The sequence below is a fragment of the Pristiophorus japonicus genome, chromosome 2 (assembly GCF_044704955.1).
Source record: "Pristiophorus japonicus isolate sPriJap1 chromosome 2, sPriJap1.hap1, whole genome shotgun sequence".
NCBI lineage: Eukaryota > Metazoa > Chordata > Chondrichthyes > Pristiophoridae > Pristiophorus > Pristiophorus japonicus.
Window position 1 is genome coordinate 226,511,631 of NC_091978.1, and position 19,455 is coordinate 226,531,085.

At 47.1% G+C, this 19,455-nt stretch overlaps 1 protein-coding gene across 4 annotated transcripts in view; it reads left to right on the top strand.

Annotated features, from left to right (window-relative positions):
* LOC139244536 (coiled-coil domain-containing protein 158-like) overlaps positions 1-19,455 on the top strand; it is a 319,231-nt gene that overhangs the window by 187,242 nt on the left and 112,534 nt on the right. For all 4 annotated transcript variants that reach the window (XM_070871035.1, XM_070871037.1, XM_070871039.1 and 1 more), the window contains 3 exons: positions 6,612-6,726; positions 7,290-7,409; positions 18,628-18,825. In XM_070871035.1, coding sequence (XP_070727136.1) covers positions 6,612-6,726; positions 7,290-7,409; positions 18,628-18,825 — 433 coding nt within the window. The remainder of the gene's footprint in view (positions 1-6,611; positions 6,727-7,289; positions 7,410-18,627; positions 18,826-19,455) is intronic.

Here is a 19,455-nt window from a genome sequence, read left to right on the forward strand (position 1 = left end):
TGTGATGGATGGACCCCGGAATTAGGTGGATCTGCACTTTTACTCCTTGGAACTTCCCGATGCCTGTTTCAAATAGCGAGGGGAACTTGTTTAGGACCTGGGCACACGAAGTGTCGTCGACGGGCGAGAGTGCTCAGACATCGTCCCAGTTCCAGCGTATTTTCCCCAGCCAGCTCCTGCCAAGCAGCGTGGGACCATCGCCCGGTACCACCCAGAGTGGTAACTTGTGCATCGCTCCATCGTAGGAGACCTTTACGGGGATCAGTTCCTTTGTATAAGTTCTCAGTTTGGTGCGAATGGGAGTCAGGACTGGCCTTGAGGCATTGCTGCACCATAATTTATCGAAAGTCTTTTTGCTCATAATGGACTGGCTCGAGCTCATGTCCAGCTCCATTGACATCGGGATTCCATTTTGATATATCCTTACTATATAGTATAAATGCACACGAGGACCATACTTGAGAGAAGGTCACTCTGTGACCAGTCACCTTTATTGCCAAGACCTCAAGAGACTGAAGCTGGGTGGAGCTTCCCCTTTTATACCGCAAGGTCCAGGTTAGGAGTGTCTCCCACAAGTTCGCCCCCTGTGGTCAATGTTCTCAAGGTGTACAACTTAGGTCAGCTTATACATGGGTTACAATGATAGTTGAATACATGACATCACCAAACCCCAAAGTCTTATTGGGATCACAGGTTATGTCTCTCTGGTGGTTTACGCTCCCTTGTAGAGCGCCTGAGGCCTGAGTTGGGGCTCCGGTTGTTGGGCGCTGGCCTGAGTGTCTGCTGTTTGCGGTGCTTCAGGCCTGTCCGGAGTGCCCACAGTGATTGGGCTCTCCTCCACTTGGTTCCGGTGTTCAGTCCCTGTGGCGGAGTAAAATCTACGCCGTGTTCTTCCTCTGCTTCTTCTATGGGGTTGCTGAACCTCCTTTTAGTTTGATCCACGTGTTTGCGGCAGATTTGTCCATTGGTAAGTTTAACTACCAGAACCCTATTCCCCTCTTTGGCAATCACAGTGCCTGCGAGCCATTTGGGCCCTGCAGCATAATTAAGGACAAAAACAGTGTCATTGACATCAATACATCCCACCCTCGCATTCCTGTCATGGTAGTCACATTGTGACTGACGCTTGCTCTCAACAATTTCTTTCATAGTAGGGTGTATAAGGGATAACCTGGTTTTGAGTGTCCTTTTCATTCGCAGCTCTGCGGGTGGGACCCCTGTGAGCGAGTGTGGTCGGGATCTATTGGCCAACAGGAGGCGTGATAAGCGGCTTTGTAGGGAACCTCCTTGGATTCTGAGCATCCCCTGTTTGATTATCTGCACTGCTCGTTCCGCCTGGCCGTTTGAGGCCGGCTTGAACGGTGCCGTTCTGACATGGTTGATTCCATTGCCTGCCATGAAGTCCTGGAATTCAGTGCTTGTGAAGCATGGGCCATTGTCGCTGACCAAGCCGTCCGGTAGACCACGGGCGGTGAACATTGCCCGTAGACTTTCTATTGTGGCAGAGGATGTGCTTGAATTTAAAATGGCACACTCAATCCATTTGGAGTAGGCATCTACTACAACCAAAAACATTTTTCCCATGAAAGGACCTGCATAGTCTACATGGATGCGTGACCATGGCTTGGCGGGCGAGGACCAGGGACTAAGGGGGGCTTCCCTGGGTGCGTTGCCCAGCTGAGCACACATGTTGCACCTGTGAACACAAAGTTCCAGGTCTGCATCTATCCCTGGCCACCAAACATGTAACCTGGCAATTGCCTTCATCATGACAATGCCCGGGTGCTCATTGTGAAGTTCTCTGATAAACACCTCTCTGCTCTTCTGGGGCATGACTACTCGGTTTCCCCACAGTAGGCAATCGGCCTGAATCAAGAGTTCATCCTTGCGCCTGTGAAATGGTTTAAATTCCTCAGAGCATGCCCCGTACGTGGCTGCCCAGTCCCCATTCAGGACACATTTCTTAACTAAAGACAGTAGCGGGTCTTTATTTGTCCAGATTTTAATCTGGCAGGCTGTCACAGGTGAGCCTTCGCTTTCGAAAGCTGCAACAGCCATGACCATCTCAGCATCATGCTCAGTTGCCCCCTCAGTGGTGGCTAGTGGGAGCCTGCTGAGTGCATCGGCGCAGTTTTCAGTGCCCGGTCTGTGCCGAATTGTATAGTCATAGGCGGTTAACGTAAGTGCCCACCTCTGTATGCGGGCCGATGCATTCGCATTTATGACCTTGTTGTCGGCCAAAAGGGGCGTTAGGGGTTTGTGATCTGTCTCCAGCTCAAATTTCCTGCCAAACAGATACTGGTGCATTTTTTTTACTGCATTTACACATGCTAGCGCTTCCTTTTCTACCATCCCGTAGCCTCTTTCTGCCTGGGACAGACTTCTGGAGGCATAAGTTGCCGGTTGTAACTGACCATTGGCATTCACATGCTGCAACACATACCCGACCCCATAGGACGACGCATCGCACGTTAAAACTAGTTTCTTATACGGGTCATATAAAGTTAACAGTTTGTTGGAGCATAACAAATTGTGTGCTCTATCAAAAGTCCTTTCCTGGCTGTCCCCCCAGACCCAATTGCGACTTTTGCGTAGGAGCACGTGCAGCGGCTCTAACAGCGTACTGAATTTGGGAAGAAAGTTGGCAAAATAGTTCAGGAGCCCCAGGAATGAACGCAGCTGGAGTGACACCCGATTGATGGTGGCCTTGTAATCACCACATATCCTGACCGACCCATCCGCCTTGAGCACCGGCACGATCGGGCTCACCCAGTCACTGAATTGGACTGGCGAGATGATGCCTTCCCTCAGCTGGCGGTCCACTTCGCATTCTATCTTTTCCCGCATCACGTACGGCACCGCTCTGGCCTTGTGGTGTACTGGCCTGGTGTCCGGATTTATGTGAATCACTACCTTTGTCCCCATGAAAGTGCCGATGCCGGGTTGAAATAATGAGTCAAATTTGTCCAGGACCTGTGAGCATGATACTCGCTCCACAGAAGAAATTGCATTGACATCGCCCCATTTCCAGTTCATGACAGCAAGCCAACTCCTCCCCAGTAGTGCGTGACCGTCCCCCGGGACAATCCAGAGTGGCAGCCTGTTCTCCAAATCTTTGTGGGTCACGACTACAGTGGCGCTGCCTAGCACCGGAATGATCTCCCTTGTATATGTCCGTAGCAGTGCGTCAATCGACAATCATTTTGGCCTCCTGGCCTTGGACACCCACAACCTTTTGAACTGTTTGGTACTCATTAGGGACTGGCTCCCGCCCCCCCCCCGGGATGCCATTGAGGAGCACTTTCATCATTACCGGTGGCGTCCTGGTGTATGAACTGTATATGTGCTCCACATGAACTCGCTGAACTTCAGCTTCCAGCGATTTCCCCCTGTATTCATTTGGCCTCGTAGGGCTTAAATCGGGCCCGTCCTCCTCGTACATCAACCTGGCTGCAGGCTTCCTGCACATACGCGCAAGTGACCGCTGACTTTGCAGTTTCTGCAGGTATATTGCTGATATCTGCAAGCTCTGGCTGGGTGTTTGCCTCCACACCTCCAGCATGAGCTGGAGGCCCCGTTGTTGGAAACAAAAAGGTCCGTTACCAGTCGATCGTCTCTGACTGTCTCTGTAACTGTCCTTAAGCGCACCATTAACAGGTGTTGATGGCCCCATTACTGGCCGCATTGTCCATTGCGATGGCATGAACCGCCGTTCAGCTAGCCATTGTCTCTGTTGAATTCCCCCTTTGGGTTCGACTGCATGCTGGGGCATGTCCGATCGCCCTTGTCTGTCAAGATAACAGTGTGCCGCGTTAACAATGTTGACTCCCTGGTCGTTTGCCGCATTTGAGCCATAAATCATTCTGGTCTCTTCCTCCCCTGAGATAATTGTCTGAGCTATCAGAGCCACCGCTTCCAAGGTCAAGTCTTTGGTCTCAATAAGTTTCCTGAAAACCCCAGCGTGCCCGATGCCCTCAAAAAAAAAGACTCACAGCATCTCTGCTCTGCATGCATCTGTGAACTTACATAGGCTCGCCAGTCGCTGGAGATCTGCCATGAAGTCTGGAATGCTTTGCCCTTCTCGCCGCCGGAGCGTGTAAAACTGGTGTCTTGCCATGTGCATGCTGCTCGCCGGTTTAAGGTGTTCCCTGATCAACTTACTGAGCTCTTCGAATGTCTTGTCCGCCGGCTTCTCTGGCGCTAGAAGGTCCTTCATCAGGGAGTACGTTCTGGATCCACAAACCGTCAGCAGATGAGCCCTACGTTTGTCGGCTGAATCCTGTCCCAACCATTCCTTAGTGACAAAACCTTGCTGTAGTCTCTCAATAAAGTCGTCTCAATCATCACCTACACAGTACCTCTCGTCTGTGCTGCTAGTGGCCATGCTCACGTGGTTTAAATCCCAGTTTCTCGTCGTCTGTGATATGTCCTTACGATGTGGTATAAATGCACATGAAGCCCATACTTGAGAGAACGTCACTTTGTGACCAGTCACCTTTACTGCCAAGACCTCGAGAGACTGAAGGTGGGTGGAGCTTCCCCTTTTATATCTGAAAGACCAGGTTAGGAGTGTCTCCCACAAGTTCGCCCCCTGTGGTCAATGTTCTCAAGGTGTACAACTTAGGTCAGCTTATACATGGGTTACAATGATAGTTGAATACATGACACATTTAATTCAACCTTCAGCATTATCGGGGGACACTTTGTGGTAAATGTGTGCACCCCATATACCTCTGCCTCCTCAGTCTGAGGCTCTGGTTCGTCGTGATCTGCCGTGGATCTGTCCTCCTCTGCAACATGGTGGTTTGCAGGATTAGCAGGGTTTGTAGCTCGCCTGCACATACGTTGGAGGTATCCCATTGTTCCACAGCCCTTGCAAACGTATCCTTTGAAGCGGCATGAATGGAAACGATGATCAGCTCCGCAGCGGCAACAAGGTGTTAATGGCCTTGCATTCATCACCCTTGATGGTGGACTCTGAGAAATCTGCGGACATGCAGCTGCAGGCATGTGAGGCCTGCCCTGTACGTTACAATTCGAAAACAACATTACTTTGTTCACAGTACTTGTAGCAGCACTTGTGTGCTGAGTGATTTGCTTTGTATTGTCACTGGTGGCGATGAACGCCTGGGCTTTCGCTATGGTTTTATTCAAGGTTGAGGTCTCTACAGTCAAAAGTTTGCGAAGCATTACTTCATGGCCAATGCCAAGTAGAAAGACGTCCCTGAGCATGTGCTCCAAATGTCCTTCAAATTCGCAATGTCCTGCAAGGCGTCTAAGCTCGGCGACATAGCTCACCACTTTCTGGCTTTCAGACTTCTTGCACGTGTAGGATCGATACCTCGCCATCAGAATGCTTTCCTTAGGGTTAAGATGCTCCTGGACCAATGTGCACAAATCATCATATGATTTCTTTGTGGGTTTCGCTGGAGCAAGCAGATTTTTCATGAGGCCATACATTGGTGCCCCGCAAACGGTGAGGAGAATCGCCCTTTGTTTGGCAGCATTCGCTTCTCCTTCCAGCTCGTTGGCCACGAAGTATTGGTCGAGTCGCTCCACGATGGTTTCCCAATCATCTCCCTCCGAAAATTTCTCCAGGATGCCCACTGCTCTCTGCATCATTGCGGTAGGGTTCGATATCTGTATATCGTCAGCAGTTGTAGTGTATGAATAAAGAGTTTGACCAGATGCAGCCTGACCAGCCTGTGAGGCTACTTAAAGTACAGGTGCTCCCAAGGGATTGTGGGATCCCTTGGGACTCTAGGGGATGAGCCTTCTGGTGGTTAAACAAGGTATTTACAGGTTTACATAAATAACAAGCATCACATTAACTCGTTTCCAATTGACTCGTACCTCCTTGATTCAGTGTCTCGCAAATCTACTGCCTACTCTCAGTACTCTAGGATAAATACCGTCAATCCTTGGGGATTTATTTGTTTTGAGCCCACTGTAGAACTGCTGTAGAACTTCCATCTTGTGAAGTCCTTGATTTTACTTGGGATATCTTTGGAAAGGGCATGTTGCTGATGCCTTCCCATGTCACCTTTCAGAATATTTACCATTCTATGCTCATCCTCGGTTACAAGCCCATTTGCACCTTTTATGGTTTTTATCTCTTTAACTGTCCTTTTACTATTTTGGCGCTGAAAGCATTCTTTACTTTTCTGCTTAGCCTCAGCTGCTGTGCTTTTTCCAAGGTCTCTCTCTGCTCCACTGTTCACACATTTAACTTGTTGCTGTATTTTCTTATTCATTCCAGTGAACACCTTCCTCCTCTCCCTGCAGGATTTGTGCATTCTATTTTTCCTCTTTATCTCTGCTCAAATTTGTTTGTTAATCCATTTAAGTCCCATTTGCTTAGTTGGAACTTGTTGGCTTTGGGAATGTATTTAACTGTGGTACTTGGCAATAACATTCCACTAACAAGGAGGATCCTAGAGAAAGCACTAAATATTTTAATGGTATAAAACATGTAAAAATTTAATTCTCTCATTCTGTTTATTTCATTGGAATTGCTGTTTGGGGTTTTTCCGAAGATGCATTTAAATCCTCACCAATTTTACTGCTATTATATTTTGAAAAAAATTAATCAGTATTTTTCCTGCATCCAGAGAGCAGGCAAGGAACCAGAGCACAATGTACTCACGGCAGCTTACAGACCTAGAGTCCACAGTCTGCCATCTACGAATTGAATTGCGGGAAGCAAAGAGGATATACGAGGACAAGGTCTGTTGTAAATCTGTTTAAACAATAATTCCTTTTAATTACTTTGGGCTAAACAAAATACATATCCCGATGCACAAAAAAATGAGGAGACTTTTGTTTGATGTTAGCAATGCTTCCTTTCCCTGCCATTTTATTAAAAATATGAGAGACACACCTAGCAAAAGAGAAATGTAAGTGGGTTTAACAATCCATGTAATTTTTTTCTTGCAACAGGATCTCAAAAAGCCACTTCCCTCCCAACCAAATAAACATAGGAAAGATTAGTGTAGCTGCCAGGTAATCCACAAGTCCCTGTAACAATTTTCAGGGTTTATCACGTAATGCATATAAACAATGTACTGTATACACATTATACAGTGTATCATAACACCAACTGTTCAACAGTTGCAAATGAAATAAATTAAAATAACTACTTTAGTTGTGGCACAGCAACATTAAATTTTATTGACTGTACACAATAGGGAGATCAGAGTACATATTAAACAATGGACCATTGCTGTATTTTCAGACGTTTTGTTTAAACGTATGCATTGTTTCATTGCACTTTTGTGCTGTTTCATCAGATAGAGAACTTGGAAAACCAATTAGAACAATCTCGTTCTGAGATTTGTAATACCAAGCAAGAAAAAGATGAATTCAGGCAAGAGTTAGAAACCATGAACGATCGAATCCAACGGTTAATGGTAAGTCTAGCAGCTGTTTAATTTTCAAACTGAAATTGTTTACATTAACTACATTAGGAGGAAAGATATTTTTTGTATTTAATTAAAGTTGTTAGATGCTTTTAACTGGCTTAAAAAAAACTTGCATTTACACACTTCTTCCTCATTTGCTCAACTTCTAAATTAAAATAAGAGTTGCTGTCATCCCACAGAGAAAAATGACCCAGGGACACTGCCTATAAGAAGTTCACATCATGCAAGAGTCAGATGACTTGACTGTCACTTTGTTATAATGCCTTGTTTGGGCCATGCCCTTGGTTTTTGTTTCTCTTCATTAGCAGCACATGTCTGTTCTATCTCAGACCCGAAAAATTATTTTTGCATATTATTTTTAATTCTATTTTAGATCCAATTTTAACAATGGTTGATTTTATTTCTGTAATGAAGATTTTCTAGTTAAATTGCTTTTGGAAAATATAATGATATTATAAGGCAGAGTACAAATGCCACCTTGGGTGGTATTGAAAAGTAACGCTTGTCTTGGTTGAATAGGCTTGGTACCAATAATTCTGATCTCAGACTCGGTTGGTGTCAGCTCTTGCTTTTATAATCTTTGTCAAAAATCATGGATCCTTTCCAGTGATAAACTTGTGCAATACTTGTCTTTGCTGTCAAGTGTGAAGTCTGGCTGAAACTTGCTGTCATTGAATGAACTCGCCTAAAGCTTGCTTGCTAACAAATACAAGGTGTGAATTGCATCTCAGCTTCATTACCCAAGTGCTGTCTGTAGTTGTAGCCCTTTTCGAAACAGCAACGGATAAATCTGTAGCCATGTGTCATGTATGTACTTTTGGGATCACTAACCACTGGATGGCGTCACTGTTGGAGGCCATTGGCCTGCATGCATGTGTGTGCAGCCCAAGTATAAAAGGCCAGCCATTTTGTATATGAGTCACTTTGGGCCTTAATAAAGCAGAGCCAAGGTCATACCTCTTGGAGTTAAACAGTACTCAGTCTAACAGTTATTGCATACACAACATTTGGCGACGAGGCAACAAGAACCTTTGCATGCAAAAATGAGCACAATTGGATTTTTGGAGCGATTTGTGGAAGGAGAAGATTGGACAGACTTTGTGAGCTGTTTGAGCCAGTTCTTCGTGGCCAACAAAATGGAGGAGGTCAGCGAGGCAGATCGGCGCCGGGCGGTGTTCCTCACGGTTTGCGGTCCAAATATTTATGGTCTGATAAAGAATCTACTCCTGCCTGTGAGTCCAACAGAGAAGACATACGAAGAATTGTTTACACTGGTACAGGACCACCTTAAGCCAGACAAAGGCATCATCATCTCGAGATACAGATTTTACACGCACATTCGCTCAGAGGGGCAGAATGCGGCGGAATTCGTTGCCGACTTGAGACGTCTAAGCAGGACCGTGTAAGTTCGGGGCTGTGTTGGCAGACATACTGCGGGGCTTCTTTGTAATCAGCATCAACCACAAGGTGATCCTGCGTAAACTACTGGCGGTGGAGATGTTGGACTTGAACAGGGCCATCACGATTGCTCAGTCATGCATGACGGCAGATAGAAGTCTAAAACAGATATCAGTGAAAAATCAAAATTCGGTAAGTACTATAAATATGATTGATTCAGCGTTCGGCAGAGCGGCACATGGCAGCGCCTACCCGACTGCATACGTGAAACCTGTGGTTGCCCAAAGCCCGCAAGTGGGAATGCATCCGATTTCTCCGTGTTGGCGTTGTGGGGGAAATCACCGGCACCAGCAATGTCGATTTAAGCAATATAGTTGCAAAGGCTGACTGAGAATGGGGCATCTCCAGTGCAAGTGTCTGCAGATGAGCAAGCGTGCTGCGACATACCACGTGGAGGATGATGGTCAGACTAGCGCGGATCCAGATACGCAATCCGAGATACCAGAGGAGGAAGTGTATGGACTGTACTCGTTCCTAACTAAGAACAAACCGATAATGATCGACGTGAAATTTAATGGGGTGCCGGTATCGATGGAACTGGACACGTGGGCGAGTCAATCGATAATGAGCCAGAGGGCACTCGACAAGCTGTGGGATACTAAGGCTGTGAGGCCCAGGCTGAGTCCAGTCAATGCCAAGTTGCACACGTACACGAAAGAACTCATAACGGTGATTGACAGTGCCACAATTAACGTGTCGTATGATGGTGCGGTTCACGAGTTATCGCTATGGATTGTCCCAGGCAATGACCCAATGCTGTTTGGCAGGAACTAGCTTGAAAAAACCAGATGCGATTAGAACAACATCATGGCGTTGTCATTGGAGAAAGATACATGTGCCCAAGTACTGAGCAAGTTCCAGATCCACGTGGACTCAGATGCAAGACCTGTACATCATAAAGTTCGGGCAGTTCCGTATATGATGAGGGAGAAAGTCGAAATCGAACTGAGCAGACTCCAGCGTGAAGGGATCACCAGTTGAATTTAATGAATGGGCCAGCCCCATTGTTCCTGTGCTGAAAAGTGATGGCAGTCAGAATCTGTGGAGACTACAAGGCTACGATCAACAAGGTTTTGAAACAGGATCAGTACCCGTTACCGAAGGCTGATGACTTGTTTGCAGTGCTAGCCGAGGGGAAGTTGTTCACCAAACTGGACTTGATGTCGGCCTACATGACACAGGAGCTGGTCGAGACATCGAAGAGACTTATGTGCAGTAACACACATAAAGGACTGTTTATTTATCACAGGTGCCCTTTTAGAATTTGCTCGGCTGCAGCAATATTTCAGAGGAAGATGGAGAGTCTACTGAAGCCCATTCCCAGAACCGTCGTGTTCCAAGATGACATCGCGATCACAGGTTGTGACTCCAAGGAACATCGGAACAACCTGGAAGAGGTTCTACATCGCCTGGACAAAGTGGGACTTAAACGCTCAAAGTGCATCTTCATAGCACCAGAGGTCGAATTCCTGGGGAGGAAAATTGCTGCTGACGGCATCAGGCCCACAGACGCAAAAACCAAGGCCATCAAGAATGCAGAATGTGACGGAGCTGAATTCGTTCCTGGGTCTACTCAACTACTTCGGTAACTTCCTACCTAAATTGAGCACCTTATTAGAACCACTGCACATGCTGCTAAGAAAAGGCGACAACTGGGTATGGGATGCGTCTCAAGACAGAGTTTTTGAGAAAGCCACTAATCTGCTTTGATCTAACAAGCTGCTGGTACATTATGACGCATGTAAACATTGCGTATTGGCCTGTGATGCTTCATCATATGGAATTGGTTGCGTAGTCCAACAAGCTAATGAGTCGGGTAAACTTCAACCAGTCGCGTATGTTTCAAAAAGTTTGTCTAAAGCGGAAAGAGCCGACAGCATGAAAGAAGCACTCGCCTGTGTGTATGGGATTAAAAAGATGCATCAGTACCTGTTTGGTCTTCAGTTTGAACTGGAGACAGATCACAAGCCGATCATTTCACTGTTCTCTGAAAACAAAGGTATCAATATCAATGCTTCAACCCGCATCCAGAGGTGGGCACTGACAATATCCGCTTATGATTATATCATTTGCCATAGACCTGGCACCGAGAATTGTGCCGATGCTTTGAGCCGTCTGCCATTGCCCACACCGGAGGTGGAAACGTCCACAACCGGTGGACCTATTGTTAGTTATGAATACTTTTGAAGTAAAGGAACCCCTGTCACGACTCAACAAGTTAAGACCTGGACCAGCCAGGACCCAATTTTATCGGTGGTGAAGAGTTGCATCCTCAAAGGTGATTGGTCTGCCATACCCAAGCAAATGTGCGACGAGACCAAACCTTACATTCGTCGCAAAGACGAATTGTCTATTCAGTCGGACTGTATACTGTGGGGCAATCGTGTTGTTATGCCCAAGAAAGGGAGAGAAAAATTTGTACGTGAGCTACATAGCACACATCCCGGCATTGTAATAATGAAAGCCATCGCCAGGTCTCATGTATGGTGGCCGGGAATTGACTCTGAGCTGGAACCATGTGTGCATCAGTGCAACACTTGCATGCAGCTCAGCAAAGCACCAGCGGAATCGCCGCTGAGTCTGTGATCGTGGCTGTCCAAGCCATGGTCCAGGATCCACATCAACTTCCTGGGGAAGATGTTTTTAGTTGTGGTGGATGCATATCTGAAGTGGATAGAGTGTATAATCATGTCATCCAGCACATCCACAGCTACCATTGAGAATCTTAGTGTCATGTTCTGTTGTGTTCCTAACACAGATGAGACTGCACACAGGGAGGTTAAAGTAACAGTGACCTCAGTCTTTATCCAGACACTCCAGAGTGAGTAACAGGCCTTAGGGTCCGGCTTATGTACAGTGCTCCCAAGGGATGCTGGGATCCCTTGGGACTTCAGGGGATGCGCTCCCTGGTGGCGGAACATGCTTTACAAATACACAACATCACTCCCCCCCTGCCAAAGTCAAAGTGAAAACTATTTACAAGGTGAGGCAGTCGGGAGCCTTTCTTTCCCTGGGGTGGACCACCTCGGTACAAATATCTGTTCTGGTGTGTTGGCTGTGCCCTCGTTGGGCTGGCGTGTTGTTGGCCCTGCAGTGCTGTTGGGTGAGCCTGGCCTTGCTGGGCTGTTGGGCGTGATGGGTTTGATTTGCTGGTTCAGCGTGGTGTCGTTGATCCTTTGGGTGTGTGCTGTGGGCTCGAAAAAGGTGGTGTCTGCTGTGGGTTGTTCAGGGCAGTCTGTGAACCGCAGCCTCATTTGGTCCAGGTGCTTTCTGCAAATTTGTCCATTGTCTAGTTTGACTACAAACACCCTACTCCCTTCTTTAGCTATCACCGTGCCCACGATCCACTTGGGACCATGTCCATAGTTTAGCACATACACATTCAGATCAATTTCCCGTGACACAGTGGCGCGACCATCGTTTACATTTTGTTGCTGCCCCCTGCTCTCTACCTGATCATGCAGCTTGGGGTGAACCAGCGAGAGTCTGGTTTTAAGTGTCCTTTTCATGAGTAGCTCAGCCGGGAGTAAGTGGGGTCTTGTGCGGTAGCTGAGCAGTACTCGGACAGGCGGGTGTGGAGTGAGCCTTCTGTGATTTGTTTAAGGCTCTGTTTGAGGGTTTGTACTGCCCACTCTGCCTGCCCATTGGAGGCTGGTTTAAACAGGGCCGAGGTAACATGTTTGATCCCATTGCGGGTCATGAATTCTTTAAATTCGGCACTGGTGAAACATGGCCCGTTGTCACTGACCAGTATGTCAGGCAGGCCGTGGGTGGCAAACATGGCCCTCAGGCTTTCAATGGTGGCGGTGGCGATGCTTCCCGACATTATTTCACACTCAATCCATTTTGAAAAAGCATCCACCACCACCAGGAACATTTTACCGAGAAACGGGCCTACATAGTCGACATGGATCCTCGACCATGGTCAGGAGGGCCAGGACCACAAACTTAGTGGTGCCTCTCTGGGCGCGTTGCTCAACTGAGCACACACGCTGCATTGCCGTACACAGGACTCTAAGTCAGAGTCGATACCGGGCCACCACACGTGGGATCTGGCTATTGCTTTCATCATTACTATACCCGGGTATGTGCTGTGGAGATCCGACATGAACGTCTCCCTGCCCTTTTTGGGTAGCACTACACGGTTACCCCACAATCGGCAGTCTGCCTGAATGGACAGCTCGTCCTTTTGCTGCTGGAACGGCTTGATTAGCTCTTGCATTTCAACGGGGATGCTGGCCCAGCTCCCATGCAGTACACAGTTTTTTACCAGCTTGTTGTAATACACACCCGACTCCGTACGACGACACATCACATGGTAGCACAAGTCTTTTACACGGGTTATACAATACAAGCAGCTTGTAGGAGCATAAAATGTTTCTGGCTTTCTCAAAAGCAATTACTTGTTTTTTTCCCCATACCCAGTTCTCACCTTTACGCAATAACACATGTAGGGGCTCTAAGAGGGTGCTTAACCTCGGGAGGAAGTTACCAAAATAGTTGAGTCCCAGGAACGACCGCAGCTCTGTGACGTTCTGTGGCCTGGGCGTGTTCCTGATAGCCTCTGTCTTGACGTCTGTGGGCCGAATGGCGTCCGCCGCGATCTTTCTCCCCAAAAACTCCACTTCTGTTGCCATGAAGACGCATTTCGACCTCTTCAGCCGCAGCCCTACGCGATCCAGTGGCTGGAGGACCTCCTCCAGGTTTTGTAGGTGCTTGACGGTGTCTCGACAAGTGACCAATACGTCGTCCTGAAAAACCACCGTGCGTGGTACCGACTTGAGTAGGCTCTCCATGTTTCTCTGGAAGATCGCTGCAGCCGACCGATTTCCAAACGGGCATCTTTTGTAGATGAACAGTCCCTTGTGCGTGTTGATGCAGGTGAGGTCCTTCGAAGACTCTTCCAGCTCCTGCGTCATGTAGGCCGAAGTCAGGTCGAGCTTGGTGAACGTCTTGCCTCCTGCCAGCGTCGCAAATAGGTTGTCTGCCTTAGGTAGCGGGTATTGGTCCTGTAGGAAGAAACGATTAATATTTACTTGATAATCGCCGCAAATCCTGACCGTGCCATCACTTTTGAGTACTGGAACAATTAGGCTGGCCCACTCGCTGAAATCCACTGGGGAAGATGATGCCCTCGCATTGCAGCCTGTCCAGCTCGATTTCCACTCTCTCCCTCATCATGTGAGGTACCACTCGTGCCTTGTGGTGAATGGGTCGTGCCTCTGGGACCAAGTGGATCCACACCTTCGCCCCAGAAAAGTTTCCAATGCCTGGCTCAAAAAGGGAAGGAAATTTGTTAAGAACCAGGGTACATGAGGCCTCATCAACATGTGATAGCGCTCGGATGTCATCCCAGTTTCAGCGGATTTTGCGCAGCCAGCTCCTTCCAAGCAGTATGGGGCCATCGCCCGGGACAATCCAGAGTGGCAGTTCGTTCACCGTGCCCTCATAGGTGACCTTGATCATGGCGCTGCCCAGGACAGTGATAAGCTCTTTGGTGTACGCTCTCAGTTTCGTGTCATGGGGCTCGGGGCTGGTCTGAGTGCCTTGTTGATCCATAGTCTCTCAAACATCTTTTTACTCATGGTGGATTGGCTAGCGCCAGTGTCCAGTTCCATGGCTACGGGTAAGCCATTCAATTTTATGTTTACCATTATAAGTGGACATTTTGTCGAAAATATGTGCACCCCGTGTACTTCAGCATCTGCCTCCTCTCTCTGAGGCTCGAAATTGCTTTGATCCATCATGGATCGATCTTCCTCTGCCACGTGGTGGTTAGCAGGTTTTGCAGAGCTTGCAGCTCGTCTGCAAGCTCATTGGAGGTGCCCCATTGTTCCACAGCTCTTGCAAACATACCCTTTGAAGCGGCATGAATGGACTGAATGGAAGCCTCCACAACGCCAACAAGGTGTGAATTGCCTTGCATTCATCTTTTGTTGCGGACTCTGAGTCATCTGGGTCACCTGTGGCCTGCTGGCAGTTGCAGACTCATGGTTTCTGCCCTGTACATTTCTGTTCACAAACATAGTTCCAGTTAATTTATGAACATTGCTAGCACTTGTGTGCTGAGAGATTTGTTTGGTGTTATCACTGGTGGACATAAACGCCTGTGCAATGGCCTTACTGAGGGTCGGTGTCTCTACAGTCAAACGTTTTCGTAGGATGGTCTCGTGGCCCATGCCCAGTACAAAAAAGTCTCTGAGCATTTGCTCCAGGTCGCCATCAAACTCACATTGTCCTGCAAGTCGCCTTAGCTTGGCGACGCAGCTCGCCACTTCTTAACCTTCAGATCGCTGGTACATATAGAACCGATACCTCGCCATCAGCACACTTTCCCTCGGGTTAAGATGCTCCCGAACCAGTGTACACAGCTCCTCATATGACTTATCTGTGGGTTTCACCGGAACCAGAAGATTCTTCATGAGGCTGTAGGTCGGTGCCCTGCGACTGTGAGGAGGCCCGCTCTCCTTTTTGGAGCGCTTCCTTCTCTGTCCAGCTCGTTGGCTACAAAGTACTGGTCTAGCCGTTCGACATAGGCTTCCCAGTCCTCACCCTCCGAGAAGTTCTCCAGGATTCTCATAATTTGCTGCATCTTTGTGTTGGATTCGTGTTCTCGTCGCCAGTTGTTGTGTTCCTAACACAGATGAGACTGCACACAGGGAGGTTAAAGTAACAGTGACCTCAGTCTTTATCAAGACACTCCAGAGTGAGTAACAGGCCTTCGGGGCCGGCTTATGTACAGTGTTCCCAAGGGATGCTGGGATCCCGTCGGACTTCAGGGGATGCGCTCCCTGGTGCTTTATAGATACACAACATGTTTGTGACACATGGTCTGCCTGACATCGTTGTTAGCAACAACGGATCGTGCTTCACCAGTCAGGAGTTTCAAGAGTTCATGAAATTCAATGGTATCAAACATGTAAGGTCAGCACCATTCAAACCTGCGTCCAATGAGCAAGCAGAACGTACTGTCCAAATCATAAAGCAGAGCATGAAGTGAGTAACCCAAGAGTCACTGCAGACCCGCCTGTCATGCATACTGCTTAGTTACAGCACAAGACCACACACGCTTATCGGGGTCTCGCCTGCTGAACTAATGATGAAGAAAGGTCTTAAGACCAAGCTATCTCTTGTACACCCTGACTTGAATAATCATGTTTAATATAGAAGACAAAGTCAGCAAGGGTATCACGATCGCACAGCTGTGTCACGCGATATTTCTGTAAATGATCCTGTATATGTTCTGAATTATGGTCAGGGTCCCAAGTGGATTGCTGGTACTGACATGGCCAAGGAGGGCAAGAGAGTATTTATTGTCAAGCTCAAAAATGGGCAAACATGCAGGAAACATATGGATCAGACAAAGCTGTGGCACACAGAGGACCCGGAACAGTCGGAGGAAGAGACAATCAACGACCAACCAACCTACCCCCAGTCATCAGAGGACTCAGTGGTCATCAGTGAATCGGGACTTTCAATCACTAACATGTTCAATGAAAATGGACTTTCAATCCCTGCCACTCCCACCAGGTCAGCCATCCAGCCACCAGTCACAACAGACTCTGAACACTCACCGAAGGCTGGAGTTGAACTGAGATGGTCAACTTGGGAGAGTAAAACACCGGACCGTCTCAATTTGTAAAAGATTGTGTTAATACCTCAGAGGGCGGTATTGTCATGTATGTACTTTTGGGATCACTAGCCACTAGATGGTGGCGCATGCGTGCAGCCCAAGTATAAAAGGCCAGCCATTTTGTATATGAGTCACTTTGGGCCTTAATAAAGCAGAGCCAAGGTCATATCTCTTGGAGTTAAACAGTACTCAGTCTGTCATTGCATACACATCAACATGTTTGCATAATGATTGATATGTCTACCAAGCTGTTTCACAGGAGTGTTATCAAACAAAATTTGACACCAAGCCACATAAAAAGATATTAGGACAACTGATGAAAAGCTTGGTCAGAAGTTTTAGGAAGCGTCTTAAAGGAGAGAGGTGGAGAGGTTTAGGGAAGGAATTCCAGAGTGTAGGCCCTAGGTAGCTGAAGGCACGGCTGCCAATGGTGATATGATAGAATTTGGAGATGTGCAAGAGGCCAAAATTGGAGGAACACAGAAATCTCAGCGGGTTGTAGTGCTGGATGGGGTTTCAGAGATAGGGAGGCATAAGCCTGTGGAGGGATTAGAAGACAAGGCTGAGAATTTTAAATTCCAGGCGTTGTCTGACCGGGAACCAATCTAGGTGGTGAATGGGACTTGGTGTAAGTTAGGATACGGGCAGCAGAGTTTTGGATAAGCTGAAGTTTATGGAAAATGGGAGGCCTAGCAAGCGAGCATTGGAATAGTCGAATCTGGAGGTAACAAAGGCATGGATGAAGGATTCAACAACCAATGGGCTGAGGCAGAGAGAAATTCATTGCAAACACCCAACATGGATTTCCGAAAGGAAGATTGTACTTGACAAACTTCTTTTGAGGTAACAGATATGAGGGAAATGCAGTGAATGTAGTGCTCATGGACTATCAGCAGGCTTATAACAAGGTACCACACAGCAGACTATTGGGGAAGATTAAGAGGTATGGAATTAAATGATTTAAAAACTGGTTAGGTTGGCGGGGGGAAACAGAGAGTAGGAAGTTGAGCGGAGTTTCTCAGAGTTGTTGGAAATACATAGCGTTGTCTCACCGGGTTCTGTTTTCGAACTGCTTCGGTTCACTGTGTACAATGATGATGTGGGTGTCCAAATTTGCAGATGATACTAAAATAGGAGGCATAGAAAATAATTCTGAGGACCAAGGAAAGCTGCAAAGGATTGCTGATAAGTTGGTGCAATGGGCAAAAGAAAGTGTCAGTTGGAATGCAATGTCAGTAAATTGTATGCTGTTACATTTCAGTTAAAAAACATAAAATTAATAATTGTACTTTTGGGGGAAAGCTGGAAGATGTGGAAGAGCAACAAGATTGAAGTGTTTAGCTACAGGAAGGCAATAGAGAAGGTACAGCATAGATTCTCTAAGCTGCTGCCTAGAATATAAATAGGGAGAAAGACTTGGAAAAAATAGGGCAATTTTCATTAAAATGGAGATTAATGGGTGATTTGATAGAAGTGTTTAAAATTATGAAGGAATGGGACAGAGTGGATAGAAGCAGACTATTCCCAGTGACTGAGAGATCTAGAACAAAAGCAATTGATAAAGGGGGACAAGTGTTACCCAGGCCTCCCTAGAGATCCCATGCATTGTTGTTCCACAAAATAAAAAAAACTCATGCTGTTTTCCTGGGCCGGACCCCTCCTCCACCACCGCCCCCCCCCCCCACCCACCCGCTCAGTACAGTGGGGCCTACTTGCCCCGTTCTTGCGGCCAATGCATCCTATCTCAATGGACATACCAGCCTCCAGAGAGCATTCTGACTTTTGCCTCCTAGACGGTCTGCTCCTTTTTCTGTTTGGTGGCTTTCTGGTTCTGCAAAGCTCACCCCAGGGCTCCAGTTAGCTTTTATTGGAGAAGGAGGAGGGAGACTGGCAGACAAAGTGTGACCTCTTAGTCATAGGGGGGTGGAGGGGGTGATGGGGAGGGGAGAAAGAAAGGTATTGCATGTTCATGAGGCCCTGCTAACTCGATTTTCTTGCATATTGAGCCTAGCATGCCCTTACCTCCTCCCTTTCCCGAACTCCAAACACTATCCTAATCAATTCTTTGGGGTAAGCTTTTCAAATTCTAATTCGTTTTATATGTTTGACTTTCAGGCTGACTATTGTAAAGTTGAAGAGGACCTCGAAGTGGCAAAAGAACAAAACCAAAAGCTGTGGGCTCGTGGCACAAGTAATAGTATCTCTGTTGAAAGCTTGGAGCACGAATTGGATTGCAAAAACCAGGAAATTCAGCGGCTGGATAGTGTGATAAACGCTCTGAAGGAACAGTACCAGCATCAGTTGAAATGTCAGGTTCGTTAGTTAGTGCTAAACAAATAGTGATGCTTTATACCACAGTTATACCATGGTTTGGATTAGTTCGAATTTTCTAATTTGGGAAAGTAAAAAAGTTGTTCTGTTTCTGAAGAGAAAAGAACAGTCGGCTGGTCTGTGAATGGAGATGTCGTACACTGCAGGAATGGAAGCAGTTAACAGAATGGAAGTAGTTAAAATTAACCCAGTAAATCACAACTTAAGCTTATGTCATGTATTTTTGGTAGAATTTCACATAACAATACCAAATTGTCTCTTACATCTTTACCAAATCTTCTCTCGATTTCACCACCTCTCTTTGGCAGAGGGCCAAGTCAAGAAGTCTTTATGTGCTAAGGAAGAAGATTATACATTTATTCTCAATGTCTTAGCATCTGATGCAATCACTGGACAGGTGGCTTCAGTCTTGGAAATTAGGTACCAGCTGCATATGCAGGACATAGAGACTGACTGATGTTCTTAAAGAAGATCTTCAGCAACACCTCCCAAACCCACTTTGAAGGACAAGGGCGGCAGATATATGGGAGCATCATCACCTGCAACTTCCCGTCCAAGTTACACACCATCCTGACTTAGAAATATATCGCTGTTTTCATCGTTGCTGGATCA